Here is a 22,302-nt window from a genome sequence, read left to right on the forward strand (position 1 = left end):
AGGATTGGCTAATACTATAAAGCTCTTTCCCAGATCAGTGCAAGGATTTTTATTGTTCTGTAGGGTTTAGAAAAAATAGATTTGCTGATGCTGAAACATCATACTCCCTGCTCTCCAGACTTCAGGAGTTTATTTATATGCTGATAAATTGGATCACTTAAAGAATAAAAATCTCTCTGTAACTAATTGTATTACACATCAGGTTTAATAGCATTCTGTACTGCAGAGCTCAGTGCCTTGGATGTGCAGGAGTTTGAGGGAAACCTCAGCTCCTCTTTGCATCTTTGAGTTCCTTCACAGGACACTGGTGTGCCTGGTCCTTCCTTCCACCTTTGCTGCTCCCTTCTGGTGTGTTGGACAGCACTTGGGAGCTCGGCAGACCTGGGTTCAAGTTTCAGCCCTTTAGCTTAGAGGCAGCATGGGTTTAGGCAAGTCCCCTAACCTCCATAAACTTCAGTTTCCTCATCTGTAAAACACAGACAGTACTGCCTACTTTGCGGATATGCCTTATAGTGTAGAAGTAATGTATGTGAAGATGGAAGAAGGTATTGAAGGAAGATAAAAATGCCTGTTTCTTCTCCTACTTTCCCATCAAATCCAAGTTCTACCTATTAATTGCATTACCTTGGTTTTTATCTTCTATAATACATACACATACCTTTTGATATTAATAGTAGTTAATAAGACATTTTGATTTTCCGTACAAAATCACATTCTTGCTGCCTTTCATCTGATTTTCCAGGGCTTGGCTGAGAATTTTCAGAAAGCTTAGTGTATAATTTGTCTCTTTTGGAGATTTTCCTTCCTCTTGGTGAAAACAAAAACAAAAACCCCCAAAACAACAATCCAAAACCCACCAAGTTGGACATTGTTTCTAAATTTGAATCTTCTTTTTAAGACTGTGGTTCACTTAGTTTAAAGAGAAGTTTCTCAGAAACAAGTGTAGTCTATATTTTTCAAGTCCACAAAGATTATGTCACAATTTCAAATAGCTATCTATATGATTTTTCCTAATAAGGCAAAGACTTGGAGAGAGTTTACTTCCTTGCTTTTGGAATGGAGAAAACATTCCTTTAAAAAATCACTTTCTGGTCCTTTGGAATAACTCTTTAATATGCATGAGGTACTTGGGTGGAGTTTGGTACAGTATCAGCAAACGTCGAATGGCATGCTCAGGGTCAGGTAGTGGGAATACAGAAGAGATGGACGTGGCATCTCTTCTTTGAAGGAGCACCCAGGATCCTTGTAAGGGAGACTGACAAGTAAGCAGGCAGCTGCTATACATAGAGTCCTGTGAGACCACAGGGGAGAAGACTCTAGTCAACTTGTGAGGAAGGGGCTACACTCACCTTCTCAGAGGAGGTGATACCTGGACTCTGACTTGAAAGATAAGTAGGAGTCTAAGCAGCTGGGAAAGGGCAGCACAGGCAGAGGGAGTTCTAAAGGCACAGAAATGTCAGAGGTAAATTGAAGGAACATCAGGGTATGATGTCAGGGAAAATGGAGAGGAAGGGCAGATCTGGAGGAGCTCATGTAACACTGAGGGGGTTTGAATTTTATCCTGAAGGCATTGAAGAGCCATTGAACATACCTTCCAAGGAGTCTTATACTGGAAGAAGACTTTAGAGGTCAGAATCTAGCATTTCATTTGACGAATTTGGAAACTGAGGCCAAGGAAGGGAAACTGGCTTACTCATGGCCACACAGGTAGTTAGTGGCTGATAGTGTCCATCTTTATATAGACCCAGTGGTGCCTGGAGAGTAGGGCAGGCGAGAACCATCACAGTGAAATTTCAGTGTCGACCTTGTGAAGGCAGATTCTCATAGGAACATTTGGCCAAGGATTTATCATGGGGACTGCATGGTTTGGGGTAGTGACCCCAGCATGCCTTTTTGCATATTATGTCCTTTAAAGGAAAGGCCATTACTAGCTAGAAATGCTCTTTGGCTATTTTTAGGCTGTGCGGTAGGGGGAATTAGTGGAATTCTTAAGGTCAGCTCCAGCTGTTTTTCTCCAAAAGACCAGCTGAATTTTTCATGCGATTTGCTCATTAGGGCTTTTACCCTTCATTGAGGCATTGTACTGAGTCTTAGTCAGCCTATTCTGGGAAATAAGTAAAGGAACTGGAGTATGGGGAAAACCAGATTGGAGTTGGGATGGTCGCTGCCCTTTTTTAGTGTTAAGTGCTAATTAATGTTCAGTGCTGTCTTAGATGTGCTTGGTTATTCCTCACACCTTCTCAATCACAGTGAAGTTCCTTCAGGATTACAACAACTACGTCAAGGAATGGCTGGGTTTTGAAGATTCAGGGATGTCCTGTATGTAAAGTGTGGCACAATGCCTGGGTAGAGATGGTGCTGACTAATTACGTGTTAGTTAGTACCTTTCATTCAGGACTGTCCCCTCACAACACTCCACAGATACCAAGTCAGATATTCCTTAAGACTCCTGTGAGGGGAACTTGCCTGTGATTATTTGGCATCTGCAATTACAGCGCTACTCTCTCTTGTGTCTCAGGGATTACACGAAGGCAGACAAAGTGAAAACATTCTTTGTTTCTTCTCAAATGCACTATGAACCTTTTCTCTTAGCCAGTCTTATGGGTGTCTGTTTGGAGCTTGTGCTGTGTTAGAAGGTATAAGTATAGTTGGATGGCATTTTGCAGTTTATAAAATGTCTTCCTGTATATGGTCTCACTAGCCCCCTGTAGTGATTCAGCAAGTGAGGAGGGCAGTTGTTAGTCTCAGTTTTAGAAACGAGGAAATGGAGACAGGTAAGTGCTGTGTTCGTGGTCACCAAGCTGGTAAGTGGATGACTCGATTTCAAACGAGATCTTACGACTTTAAATCTCATGTTCTTTCCGCTTCTTGATGCTGCCAACTAGATTGAGAAATAAAGGGCCAAGTTTCTCCTCTAGCGTGAAAGTGGTTTAAGAAATGCCTTTAAAGGAAGGTAATTCTGTTGTATACCCAACTGAGGAATGAATTATCGTCTCCAGCTTGAGATTTCTAAATATGATGGGGTGAAAGTGAACTTTGTCCCACTGGCTGTGAAACAACAGCTATTTTCTGAACTAGAACTCAATGACATTAAAATAACAATGTATAACTTGTGCTAATGAAAACAATACTCATTTATTATTGTTGGTTGGGATGAAAGGTTGCTTAGAGGCATTAACCAAACAGAGAGGGTCTTAACAAAATTTTCATCTTCAGAGTTCTGAGAGTCAGAAAGAGGACCACTGCACTTCTCCTCTTCCCTCTGAAATGGAGAAAAATGAGACCATCCTTACTGTATACAGAAAGGAAGCCTAAAGAGATACTCCCAACACTTCAGTGATTTACTCAATATTTAAAAGTTTTTTATAACTTTGTACTATGTTCAAGGTACTCTTTGGCTACAGAAATGTGGACATAAATCCTTCTCTTAAAGAGTCTAAAAGTGGGAATTTGATATGTATATAAGTTTCTATAATGTTTATGTAATTATTGAATATTTACTTCGTTGGGCACCTATATTTGAGCTTAAATCTTGTCAACAACCCAGTAAGACATGCTCATTTTGCAGATGAGAAGCCTGAGGTGTAGAGAAGCTAAGTAACTTGCACAAGAGGGTCTTATTGTACCCAGGTCTATCTGAATGTAGGACCTGTCCTCTTTCCTACTGCAGATGGGAAATGTACAGATAAGAGCTATGAGGGCTCAGTGGAAAAAAGAATTATTGCTGGCTTGTGGAAGGGATATTTGTGATGGACTCAGGGGCTGTAGGAGCAGCCTCATGAAGGAGGTGTCACTTATGCTGGGACTTGAATGATGGGTAAAGTTTGCATGTGTGCAGATATAAGGGAGAGACATTCTAGGTGAAGAGAACAGCAAGAGTACAGATCTGATGATGATAGTGTGGAGGTGATATTGAGGAGTGGTTTGGCTGGAATTCATGGGGCAGGAAAGGGTCCATGGGAAATAAGGTTGGATAGGAGGCTCGGAATGAGAAGTATGTCAGCACTAGGAATTTGGACTTACTCTGCCATCAGGGAAGAGCTAGACAAGGTTTTTAAATTGAGGTATGGCATACGTAGAGTGGGAATTTGAAATATGAGTCTAGCAGGATTGTGCACAGTAGCCAGAAGTGGGGGTGAACCAGGAGTTAAAGAAGCCCTGTTCAGTTCATGTTCAAGTTCCCTTCTAAATGAGTAGTAGAAAAGGAGAGAAAGGGTTGAATTGGAGGGAGCGTACAGGGATTCAGTCAACCGAACCTGGCAACTGATTGGCTATATGGCAATGAGAAGAAAGCCATCTACCCTCAGTGTTGCTTTTTAGGATGTATTTAGTCAGCAGAGGTCCAGGCAACAAGCTGGGAGCTCAGAGATGAGTAAGGCACATTATCTGTCCTCAGGCTGTGTTAATTTCATATTACTTCAGGACAGATTACCATAAACTTAGTGATTTGAAAACAACACAAATTTATTATCTAATAGTTCTGGAGATCAGAAATCTGAAATGAGTCTTACAGGATAAAGTCAGGGAGTTGGCAGAGTTGAGTTCCTGCTGGAGGCTCTAGAGGGGAATGTTTCCTTGCCTTTTCCAGTTGTTAGAGGCTGCCTGCATGCCTTGGCCCCTTCCTCTGTCTTCAAAGCACATCACTCCAACCTATCTTCATCCTCACGTCTCTTCTCTGACCATCTTGCTTCCTTATAAGGACCTTATGATTACATTGGGTCAGCCTAAATAATCGAGGACATTCTCCCCATCCAAGATCCTTAATTTAATCACACCTGTAAAGTCCCTTTTACCATGTACCATATTCACAAGTTCCAGGAATTAGGATGTGGACATCTTTGGAGGACCATTAGTCTGCCTACTACAGAGAGTTAACAAACATGTCTACAGAAGACAACTTGTCAAGCCTTTTTCATCCCTATAATCCCTTTTTTCTTTCCTTTATTCGGTAGATGAGGCACCTCATGTGAGCCAGGCATCGTGCTAGGTGCTAGGGAGACAAGGACGCCAAGGCACCTCACTGCTCACCACTAGAGGAAGCAGAATTAGAGAAAGGAGAAGAACCAGAGAAGAAGTCAGACTCTTGGCTTTTGATTTTCTAGAACTGAGGCCCAGGCCTAAGATGAGAGGAGTTAGAAGAATTTTGGTAAATGAAAAATGGGATCCTCCCACCCAACCTCTCTACTGCCAAATTCCAATATCAAATTTAGATTATTTTTTTTAATCTCCTCAGAGGCCTCTGGGGAAGGAAGTGTTTGCAGAAATGAGGAATTTGACTCCTTCTTAGACTGGAGTGGAAGTTAGAAGATGGGAGACGGTCTAATGAGGAAAATAGAAAAAGCAGCAGCTGTAACACTGCAACCTCAAGGTAGCACAGAAAGGTGATAGTTTGTGAAATGCTGACGATTTATTGTCAACAGGAGTTTATGGAGCACTTACTATGTCCCAGACCATTTAACTTACAGCCTAGTGTCATCCTCACTGTAGCCCTGTAAGGTAGGTCTTGCTGTCTACATAGTACAGACCAAGACACAAACCCAGAGTCCTTAGGGAAACACCAAAGAACTGATGAAAGCTCAGTCCCCTTCCAGTTATCTTTTGACTCCGAAGCAACGTGTTCTGCTCCATCACAGCACCCTCTTATGTCAAGGGGTATAGTTAATGTGTGTGGTCGGCATTGTATCCATCTCAAAGCAGGTGTCTCTTTAGAGGATGTTGAGGTGCAGGGAGACCTTGCACATAGTAGGAACTTGATGTATCATTGATGGGATAATTAATGGCCTGACCAGAAGGATCTGAGCAGGTCTGGGCCTAGCGTGAGGCAAGCGAGGCACCAAGGGCATGGAATCTACGAAGACAAGGTCATACGAGTCATGACGCTGCGCTTGTTCATAGTACCCAGAGAGTGAGGGTCTCAAACTGTGTGCCCTGGGTGCCTCATGGCCAGGGAGGCCTCACAGGGTGCTGCAGTGCAGCGTGCTGTGCTCACACGACCTTGCCTCCTTGAATTTTGTGCCCTACGCACCTTGTTTGCCTCACCCTAGGTCCTGGATTTGAGCAGAGGCCAGAAAGAAGAGAGGACCAGTAAGTTCAGTAGTTTCAATGCTGCCTGCACAGTACTATCCCTTGGGCGGCTTTAAAAACTATCTCGGGATATTTAAATCAGAATCACTGACATGGGTGGGAGGAGGGTCAAGACACACGGGCATGGATTTTTTTTTTTAAGTTCTTCAGGTGATGCTAATATACAGCCAGGTTTGGGACCACCCCTGAGTTTGTACATTTGGAGACAGTCCCTCACTGCCAGGCTCAGTAGGAATGCACATGACTGCACCGAAAGTGAGGGTTCAATGTTGTCCTTTTAAAGACTGAGTTGATGATTGCTACACTTCGGTTAACTTTATGATCCTGGGTTTAATTCCAGCCTGGTTAATAAATCAGCTGGTTCTTTCACTCCCTTCCTCTGAATTTGAAATCTAGAAAATAATTAAATCTAGAATTCATCTGTAATGCCATTGTTATCAATGTGCTGGTTTCAGGGGTGCTGTGAAGTGCAGGTCAGCCCATCTTATTAGCCCATTTGCAAATCCTTCCTGAGTTGAAACTGTGTGTCCTGGAAGATAAAGGAGGTCTCTTCTGGGTGTCCCAGCTCACACATTAGGTGCCAGTTAAGCAATCGGCCTAACCCCTCCACGTCTCTCACCTTCCTTACTTGCACAAAGAACTGGTTATGACTCTGTGATTCAGCTGTTACTTCATTTTTTGTGTTTGCTCTTGTTACAGCTGAAAAATAGCTGATGTACAAAGTGAACATGCTTACCTTTAGCTGATTGCTGCGCCCTTTAACCAGTCATCAGCCATTTCTGACTTAGTGGGAATCCTTTATAGCTGCGATTCCCAAACCTAGCCAAACGTCTGCGTCATGTGGGAACATTTTAGAAAGTGCAGATTCCTGGGCCTCAGACCCGAAGATCTGGATTCAGTAGGTCTTAAGCAGTGTCTGGAAATCTGCTGCTCATCAGCCAGATTTGGATACAAGCTGTGAGAAGTTTGATTAAAGGGACAGAATCCCCGATCCAGAGTAGAGTTGACAGAGATCAGTTCTTCAAGGACGCCTTCCCTGGCCCTCGACACTATATTAAGCCCCCTGGTTAAAAGTTTTATAGCATCCTGCCCTTTGTAGGACTTCTCAGGCTTGTTCAACATCCATCCTCCTTTCTTGAATGTAAGCTCTCTGAGGGCAGGGACTGTGCACACTGTTACAACTTTTGGGACATAGGACTTACCCTCTTCCAGAATTGAGATCTGGGACTGTGGTGGATGCTGCCATTCCAAGAGGAGAGGAAGTTTCTGGCATTTTAAAGTGGGGCTAGGCTCCTGGTATTTCCCAAGCTGTGTAACCAGTAAGTGCCCATGGCTGTGTGGGCTGTTACAGCAGCTCTGTGCAATGTCCGATGAACCTTGTTTGCCTGTCTTCGAGCTCCCTGATGTGTTGTCAAGGGTAAGTCAGCCCTTTCGTTAGTTGTCATCTTTTTTTTAGATTTGAGTTTTCAGCCCCAGTGTGAAGTGTGAAATGAAATTTCAGGGTCCATTACCCTCACTCCTTTCTCTCTCTATTGTTTTTATCTTTTGAAATCCTGATACTGCAAAACAATGTAGATTAAGAGGGTGATTCAGACACATTTACCAAGACTGAAAAATGTGAAAGATTCCAGTTACATTTCCCTCCCTTGGCATTTCAGGCCCCTCAGGGTCTGACCCTGGATACTGTTTCCCCATTTGTACCCTCTACTCCAGTTACCAGTCTTCTTTTTCAACACCTTAACCTGCATGGTTTCATGGCCAGTGTGCTTGCCCAGAACGCCCACTCCATTCTTGTCAGCCTTCAAGGTTCTCCTCATTTTATCTCCTTCCTAAATCCCTGTGGCCCCTGACGCTTGTCTTGTGCCTTCTTTATTAGTACTTAACATACTCCTTGTACAGGGGTTGGTTGTGTGTGATACGTCTTCCTCTCATGGCCCATCATCTTGCCCTTGGCTGGGACTTGATTAAACTATTTGATTCCTAGGGGCACCGTAAGTCTAAACTTGCCTAGAAGGTGAGTTCTTCAGAAATCCAGAGACATTAATCGTGAGATCTGAATATGAGATTAAGGGGGAGGGAGCACTGTCATATGTAAATAGTCCTTCTCCCCACCTTGTTCACTCTTAGTTGGAAATCACCAAGTCAGTCTATGGGAATTGGTAGCCGTCAGCTCATCACCCTGGAGCTGAGGGAGAAAAATGGTTTCCACCTTCGGAAGAATCCTCACCGAAGAGAAGGCTTTGCATCCTGACGGTGCCTGTCAGTTTTGATTTTTCAGTCGTTCCTCTGTGAAAAAAGTAAAGCAGAAACTTATTGGATAACACACTTATTCCTTCTATATTTTTTCATTTGTTCGCTTCTTCATAGGTTCATTTTGTTTGTTCATTTTATTTATTTATTCAATTCAGACTTTTTTGAGAAGCCACCTTCTCAACCAGTCACAAGACAATTATTCTTTCCCCTCAAGAAGCCCAGTTTAGGCAACACATTAGACTGAGTAATTTACATGCTTTTTTTAGTACAGTGATAAAAGCATAGGCTGTGCAGAGACAAAAACATTCATCTATCATTTTTTTTTCTGACAGGGCTATGGACAAAATTCTCTCTTAAACGCATTTCTATTAAAAAAACATGTTGATTGAGTTTAAATACATGAAGAAGCTTCCTTTAGTAACAGTTTCCAGTTCTGGAAGAATCACTACCATTCTCAGGGGCTAGTGGGCACATATAGACACCCACATGTTGCCACAGGTGCGTTTTCCCCTCTATCCCATGCTTGTCCTCTTTTCCATGTATATCCATAAAACAAACCCAAAGGGCCCAATCATCTTCCTAGTCCTAGTAAGTTGTGCAGTGAAGAACATGCCATGCTTTGAGGGCCAGAGCATGTCGCTCATAGGAAGCTGCAAGAAAGTAGGGCGTCCAGAAGGAGGAACAGCAGGGTGGAAACGGAACTGGGCTGGGAATCAGGCATCTGCGGTCTAGTCTCATCTTTGTGCCTCACTAGCTGTGTGACCTCTCTGAGAATAAGAGGGTGGTGATGTAAGGAAGGAATAAAAGCAGCAGCTTCAGAATCTCATGGCCCTGGCTTCAAATCACGTTCTGGTTGAGCAACCTTAGGCAAATTACTTAATTCCTCAAGGCCAGTGTTATCTGTACAGTGTGGAGGGTGCCTGCCTTACTGGGTGGGCAGAGTGATTAACTGATCTCCTACGTGTAAAGCATCTTAGCACCACCTGCTCATTTTTCAATCCCTAGAAAAATGACCAAGATTGTGAGAGGCTTAGAAAATATCACGTGAGGAACAGCTGAGGGAAGGAGGAAGTACATCTTCCTTTCAACAAAGGAGGCTCAGGGAGAACATGAATGCTGTCTTCCTTGTTTTCTTTTTATTTTATTTTTTTATTTTGGTGGGGGGAGGTAACTAGGTTTATTTATTTTTAGAGGAGGTACTGGGGCTTGAACCCAGGACCTCGTGCATGCTAAGCAAGCGCTCTACCACTTGAGCTATACCCTCCCCCCTTGTCTTCCTTGTTGACTGTTGTGTGAAAGAGTGAGCAGAGGGCAGCCAGGCAAATTGGAGGCTAAAGATGGAAATTACAGGCAAATTCAACCACAGAGCAAACTAAGCCCGAGAAGTGGAACAACCCAGCAGGGGAATTAGCTCTGGGCCTGGGAGCCCTGGCAATGTGGCCTGGTGGTCTGATGACCAGCTGTTTGGTATGCTGCGGGGAGATCTTTCCTCTGGGAAGGAGGTGGGCAAAAGCCTTCTGATTGCCCCGCCCCATGTATCCCTTCCTAGGCTTCTCCTGAACCATCTGGGAGTTATTCCACTTACCCTCTGATGCCTGTGTGATCGATCTAGGAAGTTTCCGAAGCAGTTGGTTCTATGTGTAGTGGTTTATCACCGCTGGGGCTAAGCCTTTAATTGACCGGGGCTGTTTTCCTTCTCCCCAACCCCACCCTGACTCAAGCATCTTTGTTCCTGCTCTCCTTCTGCCTCCCAGGTTTTTCTTTCCAGCTTTCATTCTTGATGTCATGGGACTGTCAGAACAATTTGCTTCCCTTCTGAAAACCTCATCATGTGAGAGTCACTACTGACTCGAGTTTTCCTCCCTTCCTTGAGGTCCGCAGGCTTCAGTACAGCAGCAGCCGTCTGGGAAAGGAGAAGGTGCCATCTGGGCCCCTCCGTGGAGCAGAGCGAGTTGGGGAAACACACGCTGCTGTTAGTCAGACTTTAACCTGGGTCTGCTCGGCAGAATGGTTGGGTTCGGGGCTGCAAGCGTCGCTCTTCTCTTTGCTGCCTTCCAACACTAACACCAGCTGTTTGGGGCTTTGTTTCTCTCTCCAGTTTTAACTTATGGACAATTGACGAGGAGAAAAGTATTGGCTTTTGTACATGTGGCATAGCAGGGCTGACACATGGAAATTTCTTTTGCTCTTTTTTTTTCTTCTGGTTTTATTGAGATATAATTGACATATAACACTATGTAACTTTAAAGTGTACAGCAGAATGATTTGACTTACATACATCATGAAATGATGACCACAGTAACTTCTGCGGACATCCATCATTTCATATAGATACAAAATTAAAGACATAGAAAATAACTTTTTTGCTTGTGATGAGAACTCTTAGGATTTATTCTCTTAACGACTTTCATATACGACATACAGCAGTGCTCGTTATAGTTACCATGTTGTACGTTACATCCCTGGTACTTATTTATCTTCTAACTAGGTCTTTATACCTTTTGACTTCCTTCATCCAGCTCCTCCTTCCCCAGCTCCCTGGCTGTGATAACAGTAAATCTGATCTCTTTTTCTATAAGTTGGTTTGTTTTTGAAGTAAAATTGACCTACAGCCCTATGTGAGTTCCTGTTACACGGCACAGTGATCTGATATTTCTTCACATTTCAGAATGACACACGGTAAATTTGAATTAAGCGCATTCTGCATTTGGTGTCCTCAGATTTCCCTTTTAGCTGCTGCTGCTCCTATTGTCCTCATTCCTTATTTGTCCTCGACACTTTCTTCATTCTCACCAGAACCTCACAATAATTTCCGTGAGGCAGGGGAGGTAGGAGTGAATAGACCCATCATATAGGTGAGGAAACTGAGGCTTGGAGAAGTCATGTGATTTATTTAAACCTCACAGTCATGCAAAGGACCTGGAGCTGGAACCCAGTGAATAATGTGGACCTGATGTTTCAGTGATGGTCCTGAGAGCCAGGTTCATGTTCACGGCAAGTGTAAGCTCAATCGCCTTCCACCTGTGTTCTCCTATGAAATCCTTAGTGCCTAGTTTGTAGATGCGAAGCCCAGGGGCCGGTGCTGGGTGGGGATACAAAGCACTCAGGGGCCCAGGTCTTGCTCACAAATGAGTGGCAGACAGACATGGGTGGACAGGGATTCAAGATGGTGTGGGGAGCGTCCTGAGGGAGGAAGTTCAGTGCCAGCTCCACTGGCACTGAACCTGGCCTTGAGAGGATGGGGAAGGCTTCTGTGCAGTGAGTGACATCTAACATGAGGCCCTGGAGGTATTAGCTCAGGAAAGGGGATTCTAGGAGGAAAGACCAGTGTATGCAAAGGCCTGAAGGTAAAGGGAGCTCGAGAAGTTCAGCATGGCTGGACAGAGCTTGGAGAAGAAGGCAGGCACTAGTGCACGTACAGCCCTGCAGGCCGCGGTAAGGACCTTACAGCTTTAGCCAGTGGACAGTGGGAAGTTAGGGATGGGTTTTCAGCCTGGGAATGTGGCTTTGTCAGATCTGAAGTTTAAAAAAAAAAATCCCTCAGCAGCATGCAGAGGATGGTAGGGAGAGCTGAACCTCGGGAGAACTGTTTGCTCATCCCGAGAGCTACTCCTTTTGTGGACACATTGGGAATCCCTGTTACCAGAATTCACCCCTCCTGAATTTTTGCACTGAGGTTGCCCCCATGCTGACAGCCAGCCGTGGGCCACTGATTCTTTTATGCTTAAACAGAGAATGAGGGTCCACAGCCAGACAGAAGAGCTTTGTTCGGCTTCCCCAGTTTGAGGAATATGTGTGTGGAGAGAATTAGATGTCAATATTGGGGTGACATATTCTAACAGAGCCACTGGCAAATGCCAGCCCCGCCTCACACAAGCTCAGTGGCAAACACCTCCTGAGCCTCATGGCCCTTGTATAAAAAACACAGATAATAAAATACCTCCTTCAGATCTTTCTGAGGATCCAATGAGATGATATATGTGAGGTGCCCAGTAAATATTTATCACCTCCTTTTTTCTGCCTTCCCTTAATGTTGCTCCAGAAATCTTAATAGCACTAACAAAGCCAGTACAGTCTGCCCTATTTCCTTTCTGACCCGCTCCACCCTGTCCTCCTGGCACACTGGCTGCCTTGAAGTTTCTCGAATATGCCAGACACACTGCCACCTCAGGACCTTCTGATACCCAAGTGCCTTGTTTTCTCACCTCTGGCAAGTTTTTCTCACATACCATCTTCTCAGTGAGACCTACCCTGACCACTCTCTTTGAAACTCCAACTCCCCCTACCTTATTATTCCCTTCTTGGCTTTGTTTTCCTTCAGAGCTCTTACCACCTTCCTCAAAGTTACATAATTCATTGCTTTTATTTTTTTATTTATGTTCTTATCTCTCAGTTTGATCATTATGCCCTCCAACTGGCATTTACACTTTACAAGGACAGGAAGTTTTTAGTATCTTATTCATTGCTGTATCGCCAGTGCTTAGAGCAGTGCCAGGTACATATAGGCTCTCAATTAATGTTTGTTGAATGAATGAATGTTCACTTCACTCCCATGATAGCTATCATCCAGAATATTGGGAGTTGGGGAAGCACCTGATGTTGGAGAATCTTGATTGCCGCCAGAGAGCTCTCCCACAATCTGACAGGGTAGTGACTTCTGGCTCCCCCACTAGGAGTCGAAGTTTCCAGCAGTTCACTCCTTTGTCTGTAAAATTCAGGCATTGCCCTTTGCCTCACTAAATAGCCTCTTTCTAGGGAAAATTTAACCCTTAGAAGCTTTTACACAAAAGCACTAGTTGGCTTGTAGTTTTACTCGAAGGTGTGGAAACCAGCAATTCCCCCATTACCCCCCTGCTAACTTACCACCGCTGGATGACTTGTTTTCCTCCTTTGTTCTCTTCCTGTTCCACTCATTGAACTTAAAAACAATCTCTTATTAAACCTTATGGCAGTGCAGTGCCTCATCAGGGACCTGGTTCCCAGAATGTGGCCCGAATCCATTTCCTTGCCAGCCTTTGAGATCTAAGGAAGTTACTGTGCATGAAAGAATTGAGGTAGCTGTCCCCTGGTGAAGCTGTCATTTTGGATTAGGTTCACTCAGTCATTTACTGATTCACTTATTTATTCACACTGAGAGACTCACAGTCAGATGAGAGAGGTGGAGAGCAGACAAATAATTACAGCAGTGGAGATTCATAGATGGAGGAGAAAGTTTTTGTGATAGTCAAGTTCCTGCTACAATTGTTTTGGTGTATAACAACCCCAAACCTCAGTGGCTTCCAACAACAAACATTTATTTCTTGCCTTGATACCTACAGGTCAGCTAGAGTGGCCCTGCTTCAGGTGGATCAGCTTCTGGTCTGTCCTTGTATCTCTCTTTCTGGGACCCAGACTAAAGAGGCAATGGCTACCTGGGGCAAGCCCTTCTTGAGGCTCATGGCTGAGTACAAGAAGCCAAGACAAACCACACAGGCACATCCACAGCCTAGGCCTACATCCCATTTATAACATTCCATTGGCCAAAGTAAGTCACAGGCCAAGCCCAACATCAGAAAGGTAGGGAATGAATACCCTGCTTACTCTAGTGGCAACATAATACATGATCGATTGTGTAGTTCTGTTTCAAGGAGGGAGTGAAGAATTAGGAATAAATGAATCTCCAACAGCATTTAGCTCTGGCTATGGAAGTGAGTCGAAGGCTTCCTGGAGGTGGTGACTTTCATCTTGAAGGATGAGTAGTTTTCAAGACAAAGCAGGCAGTAACATACGCAAGTGCATGCCAATTTTTAAAAATGAGAATGAAGTATTGTCTTGATACTGTTTGAGTGGTCACTGTGGGTAATATGCAAAGAACTACAGGAAGTTAAAAATAAAGGTCATCAGAGTGCCTGTCTATGAAGTCCAAACTTCATGAGGAAGATCAGAAAGAAATGTGAAACAAAAGAGAAGAGGCAAATATGTAACCAGTACACTCTTATTCAGCTGTGCAGGGCAAAAGTGTGAGCTCAGGAAGGAAGCTGGAACATATTTTTAGTAGCTATTTTTGGTACAGGATGCAAGATATGTGCTGTTTTATATTCATTATTTCATTTCAGCCTTAGAACCTGTGAGAAACATCCCGATGTCAGGTAAGTACAAATGGGAAACCCAAGCCTCACAGTGGTAGGTCACCTGCCCAGCGGTTTGTAGTTAGCAAGTGGTGGTGGAAGTACTTCTTAGTAGTTCTGTTTTGCCAAAGAGCAAAGAATTTATTCATGAAAACTAGTGGTATACGGACTATTTTATTCTTAAGTAGGGCTGCTTTAAAATTTATTAAAGCCATGTTTTTAGTGTCTTTGGTCCATGCATCACTGCACTTGTTAAAGGGCCCCGATCCTGAAGTAGCTAATCTCTGAAGTCCCACCTGGCTGCAGCATTCCATAGGTCTCGCCCTCTTCTCATTGCACGTGGGTTTAAAATGCCTCAAAGAAAACAGCATTCTTGCCCAGGATTCTACACAAAAATGCTCACTTTGAATGGTGAGGCATTTTGAAATTCTGCCTCTTCCTTTCCCATAGATTATATACACACACCAGTAAGTTTTCTTTCTTCTTGGAAATGCAAGGCGATAAGTTTGATGGGTTGCTCTAGGTCCAGCAAAAGTTAGAGGTGGGACTAAGTGAGAATGACAATTCCCACTATTCTGCAAACTACCTCTACCTAACACTAACTCTCCTGTCATTCCGGAGCCCAGATGTACTCTAGTGGAACATCCCTACACATGAAGAAGTAAGCATTTGTGAATTTTTATTTCAAATTTCCTACCCATGATCACTTGACCACTGGAATCAGATCTTCCTGGTCTTACTGACCTCGGGCGTGACCTTTTAACTTAGCTTTCCCATAAGTTTGTGGAGAGAACTACCTCCTTCCTGCAGCCATCCCTTCCCTGGGCAGGTAGTTAAACTTTGACAGGCATTTTTGCACGGTCTCCATCTCGGCGATTCGGAATTGAGTTGAAGCATGTTTCACAACCTATTTTTCTATTTGCTCAGGAAGCTGGCAGAACTGGTTTCCCTGATCTCAAAGACCATCTCACATGGTCATTTTTGCCTTCCCAGACATCTTTTAAATCTTAGCATAATGAGCAATGTTATAGGAACTGCCTCTCGCTGTCTGACATTTACTGTGTCACGATTCCCCAGGTAGGTGATGCTCAGCTGCTCTTGCCTCTCATCGAGTTGACGGCGGACGGAAGAATAAACTGTGTCTCAGACTGGTCCAGAGAGGGGGCGTGAGTTGGAATGCCGCTGTGGGAACAAGTGACCTGTCTGGCAAGGAATGCAGCATCCTGAGAACCTCCTCTGACGTCATCCCACAGACCACTGCTTCCTCTGGGGAAAGGGCGCTTAGGATTTTGCTATCAGCCACCTAAAACTTTTGCCTAGCCAAAAGAAGACGTTTGCTGCAGAACTGAACACGACATTTCCTTCTGGTTTTGCATCTTTTAATCATCCGGGCTACAGTCACCATTGTTCTTCTTTGAGAATTTGAAGTCAGATCTTACTGTCATTTTCGTGCATGCTTTTCAAAATGATCGACTTAAGCTTCCTGACAGAGGAGGAGCAAGAGGCAATCATGAAGGTTCTGCAGCGGGATGCTGCCCTGAAGAGAGCTGAAGAAGAGAGAGTCAGGTAAGGGGCAGGAGAGGGCCCCAGGCAGGGGGCAGGAGGGTGGTCTGGAAGAAGGGACACTTTTTCCTCAACCGTAAGTGATAGTTAGGACTTTGGAGCCAATTTCTAGTTTATTTCCTCTACAGAGCTTTCTCCTCCTTTGTGTCTCTTAATTTATGCCATAGGACTCCTGCCAGGAATAGTCTTGATTAAAAACCTAACTAAACTCCTTTAACTTATTAAACACTGGATTAAAGATGAAATACTACATACAAACATATGCGTATATCTACATCTCTATATATTTATAGCCACTTTGTTTTACTTATTCTACTTTTAGAAAAATAGACCATGTACTAAATTAGAAAATGTTTAAATTTCTAAAGTGTTTAGAATAAAATTAATTGAGAAATAGCTCTCACTTTTGCTTGTTTTCAGAAATGTTTGAATTGGTTTCAGCAGCAGTTGAAATTGGTTCTGACTGAGCCAGTTTTTCATTTGTGTCCCCCAAGAAAGAGCGATGGCTCTGACACGCTGTTCTTGTTGGGAGGGGCCCAAATGTTCTACAGCAACATTCCGACCACTTCCGCTCGCCTGCCGGGCAGCAGGAGCGCGACAGCAGAATGCTGAGGAAGTGGGCTTGGGTCCAAGCCCTGCCATCCACTGCCTTTGTCATCTGGGTCTTTGAAGGCAATGAAAGGCTTCCCGAATGTGCGTTAGTAGTATTAACTGCATGATCCACATCCCAGGACTCACCCAAAAGGAACATAAGCCATGTTCTTACTTCCTGGGACGCAGGGATTATCAGTAATGGATTTATTTGTACCCCTTTTATTTTCCATATTTTGACCATAATTTAAACATGGATGCCTTATAAAAGAACATGCTGAAATTCACTTCAAGCACTCTGGAGTGTCTAATTATAGCTACAAGTAATAATTCGTATGTAGACAGTGCTCAGCAAATTGTAAGGGGCTTGCACGCCCATTAATTCTTCAGCGCTTACAACACTTGTGCAGTTGGAGTGCTGAGTGGGATGTAATTATACCCACTTGATGTGTGAAGTAATTGACTTTGAGACAAATCAGGGGATTCACCCAAGCTCATGCAGTCCATAGGTGTCAGAAGTGAGAATTAAATCCTACTGAACTCGTTCACTAACTCTACCTCCCCTTCCTGAGAAAACCGTAGTGGACAGGTCATCCTGGGACCTGGCCGTGGAGAAGAGGGTGGCTGTCTTGGTGTGAAGTAGGACGCTGAGCTGTGATAGTGACAGGAGGTGGCTGTAGGTAGTGAAGATCATGAGACTGGGGTTTCTTGCTTGCCATGCCCCTTCCCTCAAGTCGCTGCTCTCCATTCAAAGCACATGGAGTGCTTTGAGCAGTTTTCCCTGGAGGGCTGAGGGTTCACACCACTGGGTCATCAGAGCCTCTTGGTAGTATTCAGCTTTTACCCATTTACAGTTCATGAATGTTACTCTCTTATAATCCTCCCAGCAACCCCAAGATTGGCAAGGCAAGACCATTATACCCACTTAAGAAATAAGGGGAGGGGGCAGCACAGAGAAAATACTAGTTGATTTTTAAAGCATAGTGGGAAGTGGGAATCCTTTAGCCTCTCAGAAGACAGGATGGAGAGACTGTGAAAGAAAGCAGTGGAGCTGCAATTGCACTGGGTCCTGTCCCTCTTCCTTTCTCAGGTCACAGGAGTGTGAATATTAGAGAGCTGTGATTTTTGATTCCTCCCACTTGCAAGGCATTACACATGGTCTGTAATTCCACTTCCTCTGTCTAGCTAGGTTACAAAAAAGAGATTCATCCTCCCTCTCTTCTGTATTTCCTTGGCCCCTGGGAGTCCAGGCTGCTGAGTTTTCCCTGTAGTTGTGTGATTCTGCATAAGGTGAGTGGAGGCATTTCTCAGGCACCTACAGTAGTTGATGAAAATATCTGTAAAAATTCAAAGCTCTGCCTGGAACTGGGCCTTGTAAGGGGTGTGAGTAAGGGGCCACTGACACCAGCCAGTCTACAGCTACAGCAGAACTGCCGTGAGTCCTTCTGTGGTGGTGACTTTGCAGTCCCCTTCCATGCACTGTTTCTGGGCGTGCCTCAGAAGCTGCCGCTGGTGCTGGCTTTGTTTTTTTTTGCTTTTGTAAACTGATGGGAGGAAGGCTTGGGATGGTGAGAAATCTGGTGCAAGTCAAGTCCTGTTTACTGCTACCATTCCAGGGGTTTTCCCAGCTAGACACTAAGCAGCTCATGTGGAGTTGGACATGGGCAGGTCCAGGAATGAGTGACTGTGTGCAGGGGGCGCAGATGGACACAGGACCTGCAGCCTGTGGTTGCTGAAAGAGGCCCAAACCATGGCCTGCTCCACACAAAAGGAATGGAGCTCTGGCACCTTTTGCTCTAGGACTGAAGGGACTCGAGATGGTTCTGAGTCTGTCTGCTCCTGGGTTGGTGGAACCAGGAGTAGGTCTCTGGTCTCTGAAAATGCTATTCGACAGGCTTTTGCTTTTCACCATGCCCCAGCTGTTTATCTTTGGCTCTTCCATCAGAGTTAAAGACTGTTAGCTCTGGAAAGATATTTTGGTCCCTATCAGTCACTTGACAGATAAAGAAGGTAAAGCCCAGAGAGGGGGAGTGCCTTGCCCAGGGTCACACAGCTCATCAGTGCCAAAGCCATGATAAGAATAGCTCTTGGTTTAGTGCTTTTCCTTCGACCCCATGCTGCACGCTGGTATTGTTCTCTCAGAACAGTGAGGGTTCTAGCATGGTGTAGGGAAATAACTCCCCTGCATGGACCTTGAATCAAAACTCACTTGAGTTTGAATCCTATCCTCACAGCTAATCAACTGTGGTTCAGCGAGTTACTTGACCTCTCTGAGCCTTAACTCAGAGACTGGGAATGACCATAGTATGGAACTCAAAGAATTAAAGTCAGCATTAAGCGAAATAATTCTTAATCTTATCAGGTAATAGGTGATGGATGCATTTTAATTCCCTATGGAATACACCATTCCACCTGTGCCTCTAAAAAAGGACAGATTCTCCAGTTAGCGGTCTGATTCCTTAGGAGGGAATTACTCCTAACACTCAGATATTTAATGCAGGGGAATTTAATTGAACACCTTTTAAACATAGGGAACTTCTCTGGACAATGACGTGAAAGGAATTCTAGGATAACTGAAATGTAGTCCCAGCTCTCAAGGAATTTACCATTTATCCGTTTAATGGATTGTCAGTTGCAATTTTAAAATCTCAATTTTGTTTCCCCAACATGATTTTACAATGCCCCGGTCCTCCTAGTTGGTATGTGGCTTTAGAAACATGAATTAGAGAATTCTAATATTAGCCTAAGCAAAACATCATTAGAAAGGCAAATCTGCCACTGAAATTCAGACTCCTATTCACATGCTAATTGATTATGGACCTTGGAGTGTAACCTTCCTGTACCTGTGAGGACATTACTGATGGATTATGGTACTGCTGCCCGCTAAGACTGGACACTTCCTCAGAATCCTTTTCAGTGTGGCTGTAGATGAGAATTGGATTCAAATTGAGATCTGGTTGCCATTCCTAATTTATCCAGTGCTTTGACTTGTTCACATCCAACTCATTTAAGACACTTTGGAGATGATTTATCCTCTGTTTCTTCCCATCCTGATTTCATGGCTGAGAAAGTGGGTATCATGCAAGGGAAGGGGAAGTGTCTGGTTACCAAATCACTCAACCTGTTAATGACATAACATGGATTTGAACCCAAGGAAATATCCACTGTGGTGTCTCCGGGGTTCAGTTAGAAGAAAGTAGCTCCAGGTCGCTGTAGCCACTACAACTGTCCTTCCTGCTGCCTCTGGACCCATAGCCACAAGTGCCAGGCCAGTTACTACCACACATGTCTACCCAGTTTGCTTCCCTAACTACCATCTGGAGACACTGCACAAAGCAGCAGTGAAGCAGACATCAGGATGGATTCTTTTTCTCTCTCCCAACTGCCTCCTCCCTCTCCCCATCTCTTTCTCTCTCTCTTTTTCTTTTTTCTTTAAAAGAAACACCACCAAACATACACATATATAATTTTAGTCTTTTACGGTTTGAAAATGACACACTCTAGAGGTGGTATTTCCTGTTTTTGCGTCACACTGCCGGCAGGAAATCATTGCCCCTGTGTGTCTGTGCACCACCAGCACCACGTCGCCCATCCCATAAACACACAACCACATCTAGGCTGATGGGCGTTCTTGCAGTAGATACCATCTCAACTGCGACCACATCTTATGATTCTCAGCTGCTGCCTTAAGACCTAGTTTCTTTTAAATGAAGGCAACTGTTGTTGAAGAGCTGCTTTCCAGGACTTCTGATGGTGTTTTCTGTCAAAGCAAAGGGGAAAGGAACCAACATTTGTCCAGGATCTACGTTGTACGCAGAGTTTCACACACATTTCCCCTTTTCATCTGCATAACAGTGTAGCTGCACCCATTCAGCGATGAGGAAATAGGGTGGGAGAGGTGAAGTGCCCTGGAAGATTGAAACCTTGCTTATCCAACTACAAAACCTGTGCTTCTCACACACTCTGCTGCCTCGCAGCAGACTGTGGGAATCTGTGATGCATCCACAACACAAGCGATAACACGTTTTCTTCTCATTTTCCACTGTGAAGAACTTTTGCAGTTTATTTCATTTTCACATGTGTTGGGTTTCAGATTCTCTATCAAAGGTTGAATTCCTTTGTATAATGAGTGAAGTATGCTAGCCATCTTAGAAATCAAAATCATGTTTGTCTCAGGCAGGATGGGTTAGTGGAAAGAATGTTGGCTAGGAGTCAGGCTGGCTTCCGGTCCCAACTCTGTGTGACCTTGGGTGAAACTCTTAACCTCTCTGGGCCTCATTTCATCTATAAAGTGAGGCCATTAGTAACTATCTAAGGTCCATTTCAGCTCTCACATTCAACACAAACATCTAAGAGTACTTTAAAATCATGTAAAATCATGTAATCTAACCATCCAGAATATACTGAAGGGTTAAAAAAAAAAAAAAAAAGGAAGCTGGGGAATGAACCAATCAGCCTCTCTGGCCAGTCTGCTGATTCTTATTATCCACTGCTGAGTAGATAATGTCAGTCAGGTCCTGCCTATGATGTTGGGCCTTTGCTTAATCATGATGAAAAGCTGGAAGCTGGGGTGTGCTACGTTAAGTACAGGGAGGAGAAGCGAGTAGGCTGAGGGGAAAATGCTGAACCCAGGATGAAGGGCATCACTGCCCTCCTGGCTTTCCCCTGGAACTGCTCACGTTCTCTCTGCACCACGGGAGTCGACATTGGCAGTTAGGGCTGTAGGTTTGTTATGTACAATTCCAAGCATGTGCCTGGTATATGGTAGGGAATTCATAAACTAGTGAATAAACAGATATGGCCTTTAACATACAGAGAAGGCAAGATGGCCATCTTTGGCAATTGATTAAATTCTTTGGACATCATGGTGAAATTGTAAGGATGAACTGAGATGATGCATGTCAAATGCCAAATGTGAGGCCCCATACAAAACACATGCTTTGTGGGTGTGTTGGCTGAAGGGCTGGGGACATGACCAGCATATTCTGCCTAGGGGGCCGGCAGGACAGTGTCTTCTCTGAGCTGAGTGTTCATTTTCTACTTTCCCTTCTGCCCACCAGCCCATGGGTGTTTATTGAGCATCTTCTCTGCCCACAGCTCTCTACTAAGTACAGCGTGCATGGAGTGGGTGGTAAGGTCTAAAAACTGTGAGTCCCAAGAAACTTACCCTTTTCCCTCTTCAACTAAGTGGTACAGTGGCTAGAGAATTAGGTGCTAACTTGGTTGGTACAGTTAGAGTTCAAGAAAAATGAGAGATTAATTAGGGAAGACTTTATTTTTTATTTTTATTTACTTTAATTGAAGCGTAGTTGATTTACAATATTATATTATTTCAGTACAGCATTGTAATTCAGTAATTTTAGACTATATTCCATTAAAATTTATTGCAAGATAATGGCTCTAATTCCCCGTGCTATACAGTGTATCCTTGTAGCTTATCTATTTTATACTTAGTAGTTTGTATCTCTTAATTCCATGCCCTTAAATTTCCCCCCCTTCCCCTTTCCCCACTGGTGACCATTGATTTGAGTTTTCTGTATCTGTGAGTCTGTTTCTGTTTTGTAAATAAGTTCATTTGTATTCTTTTTTAGATTCCACATATAAGTGATATCATACAGAATCTGTCTTTCTCTTTTCTGACTTATTTCATAAGCATAATACTCTCTAGGTTCAGAGAAGATTTTAATAGCACCACTTAGATGGT

At 43.9% G+C, this 22,302-nt stretch overlaps 1 protein-coding gene across 10 annotated transcripts in view; it reads left to right on the plus strand.

The window, feature by feature from the left end:
• The window catches only part of SYTL2 (synaptotagmin like 2), a 124,071-nt gene that overhangs the window by 50,450 nt on the left and 51,319 nt on the right, over positions 1–22,302 (plus strand). For all 10 annotated transcript variants that reach the window (XM_072969049.1, XM_072969056.1, XM_072969058.1 and 7 more), the window contains one exon: positions 15,522–16,010. In XM_072969049.1, coding sequence (XP_072825150.1) covers positions 15,898–16,010 — 113 coding nt within the window. In that variant the 5' untranslated portion in view covers positions 15,522–15,897. The remainder of the gene's footprint in view (positions 1–15,521; positions 16,011–22,302) is intronic.

Source organism: Vicugna pacos, chromosome 10, assembly GCF_048564905.1.
Source record: "Vicugna pacos chromosome 10, VicPac4, whole genome shotgun sequence".
NCBI lineage: Eukaryota > Metazoa > Chordata > Mammalia > Artiodactyla > Camelidae > Vicugna > Vicugna pacos.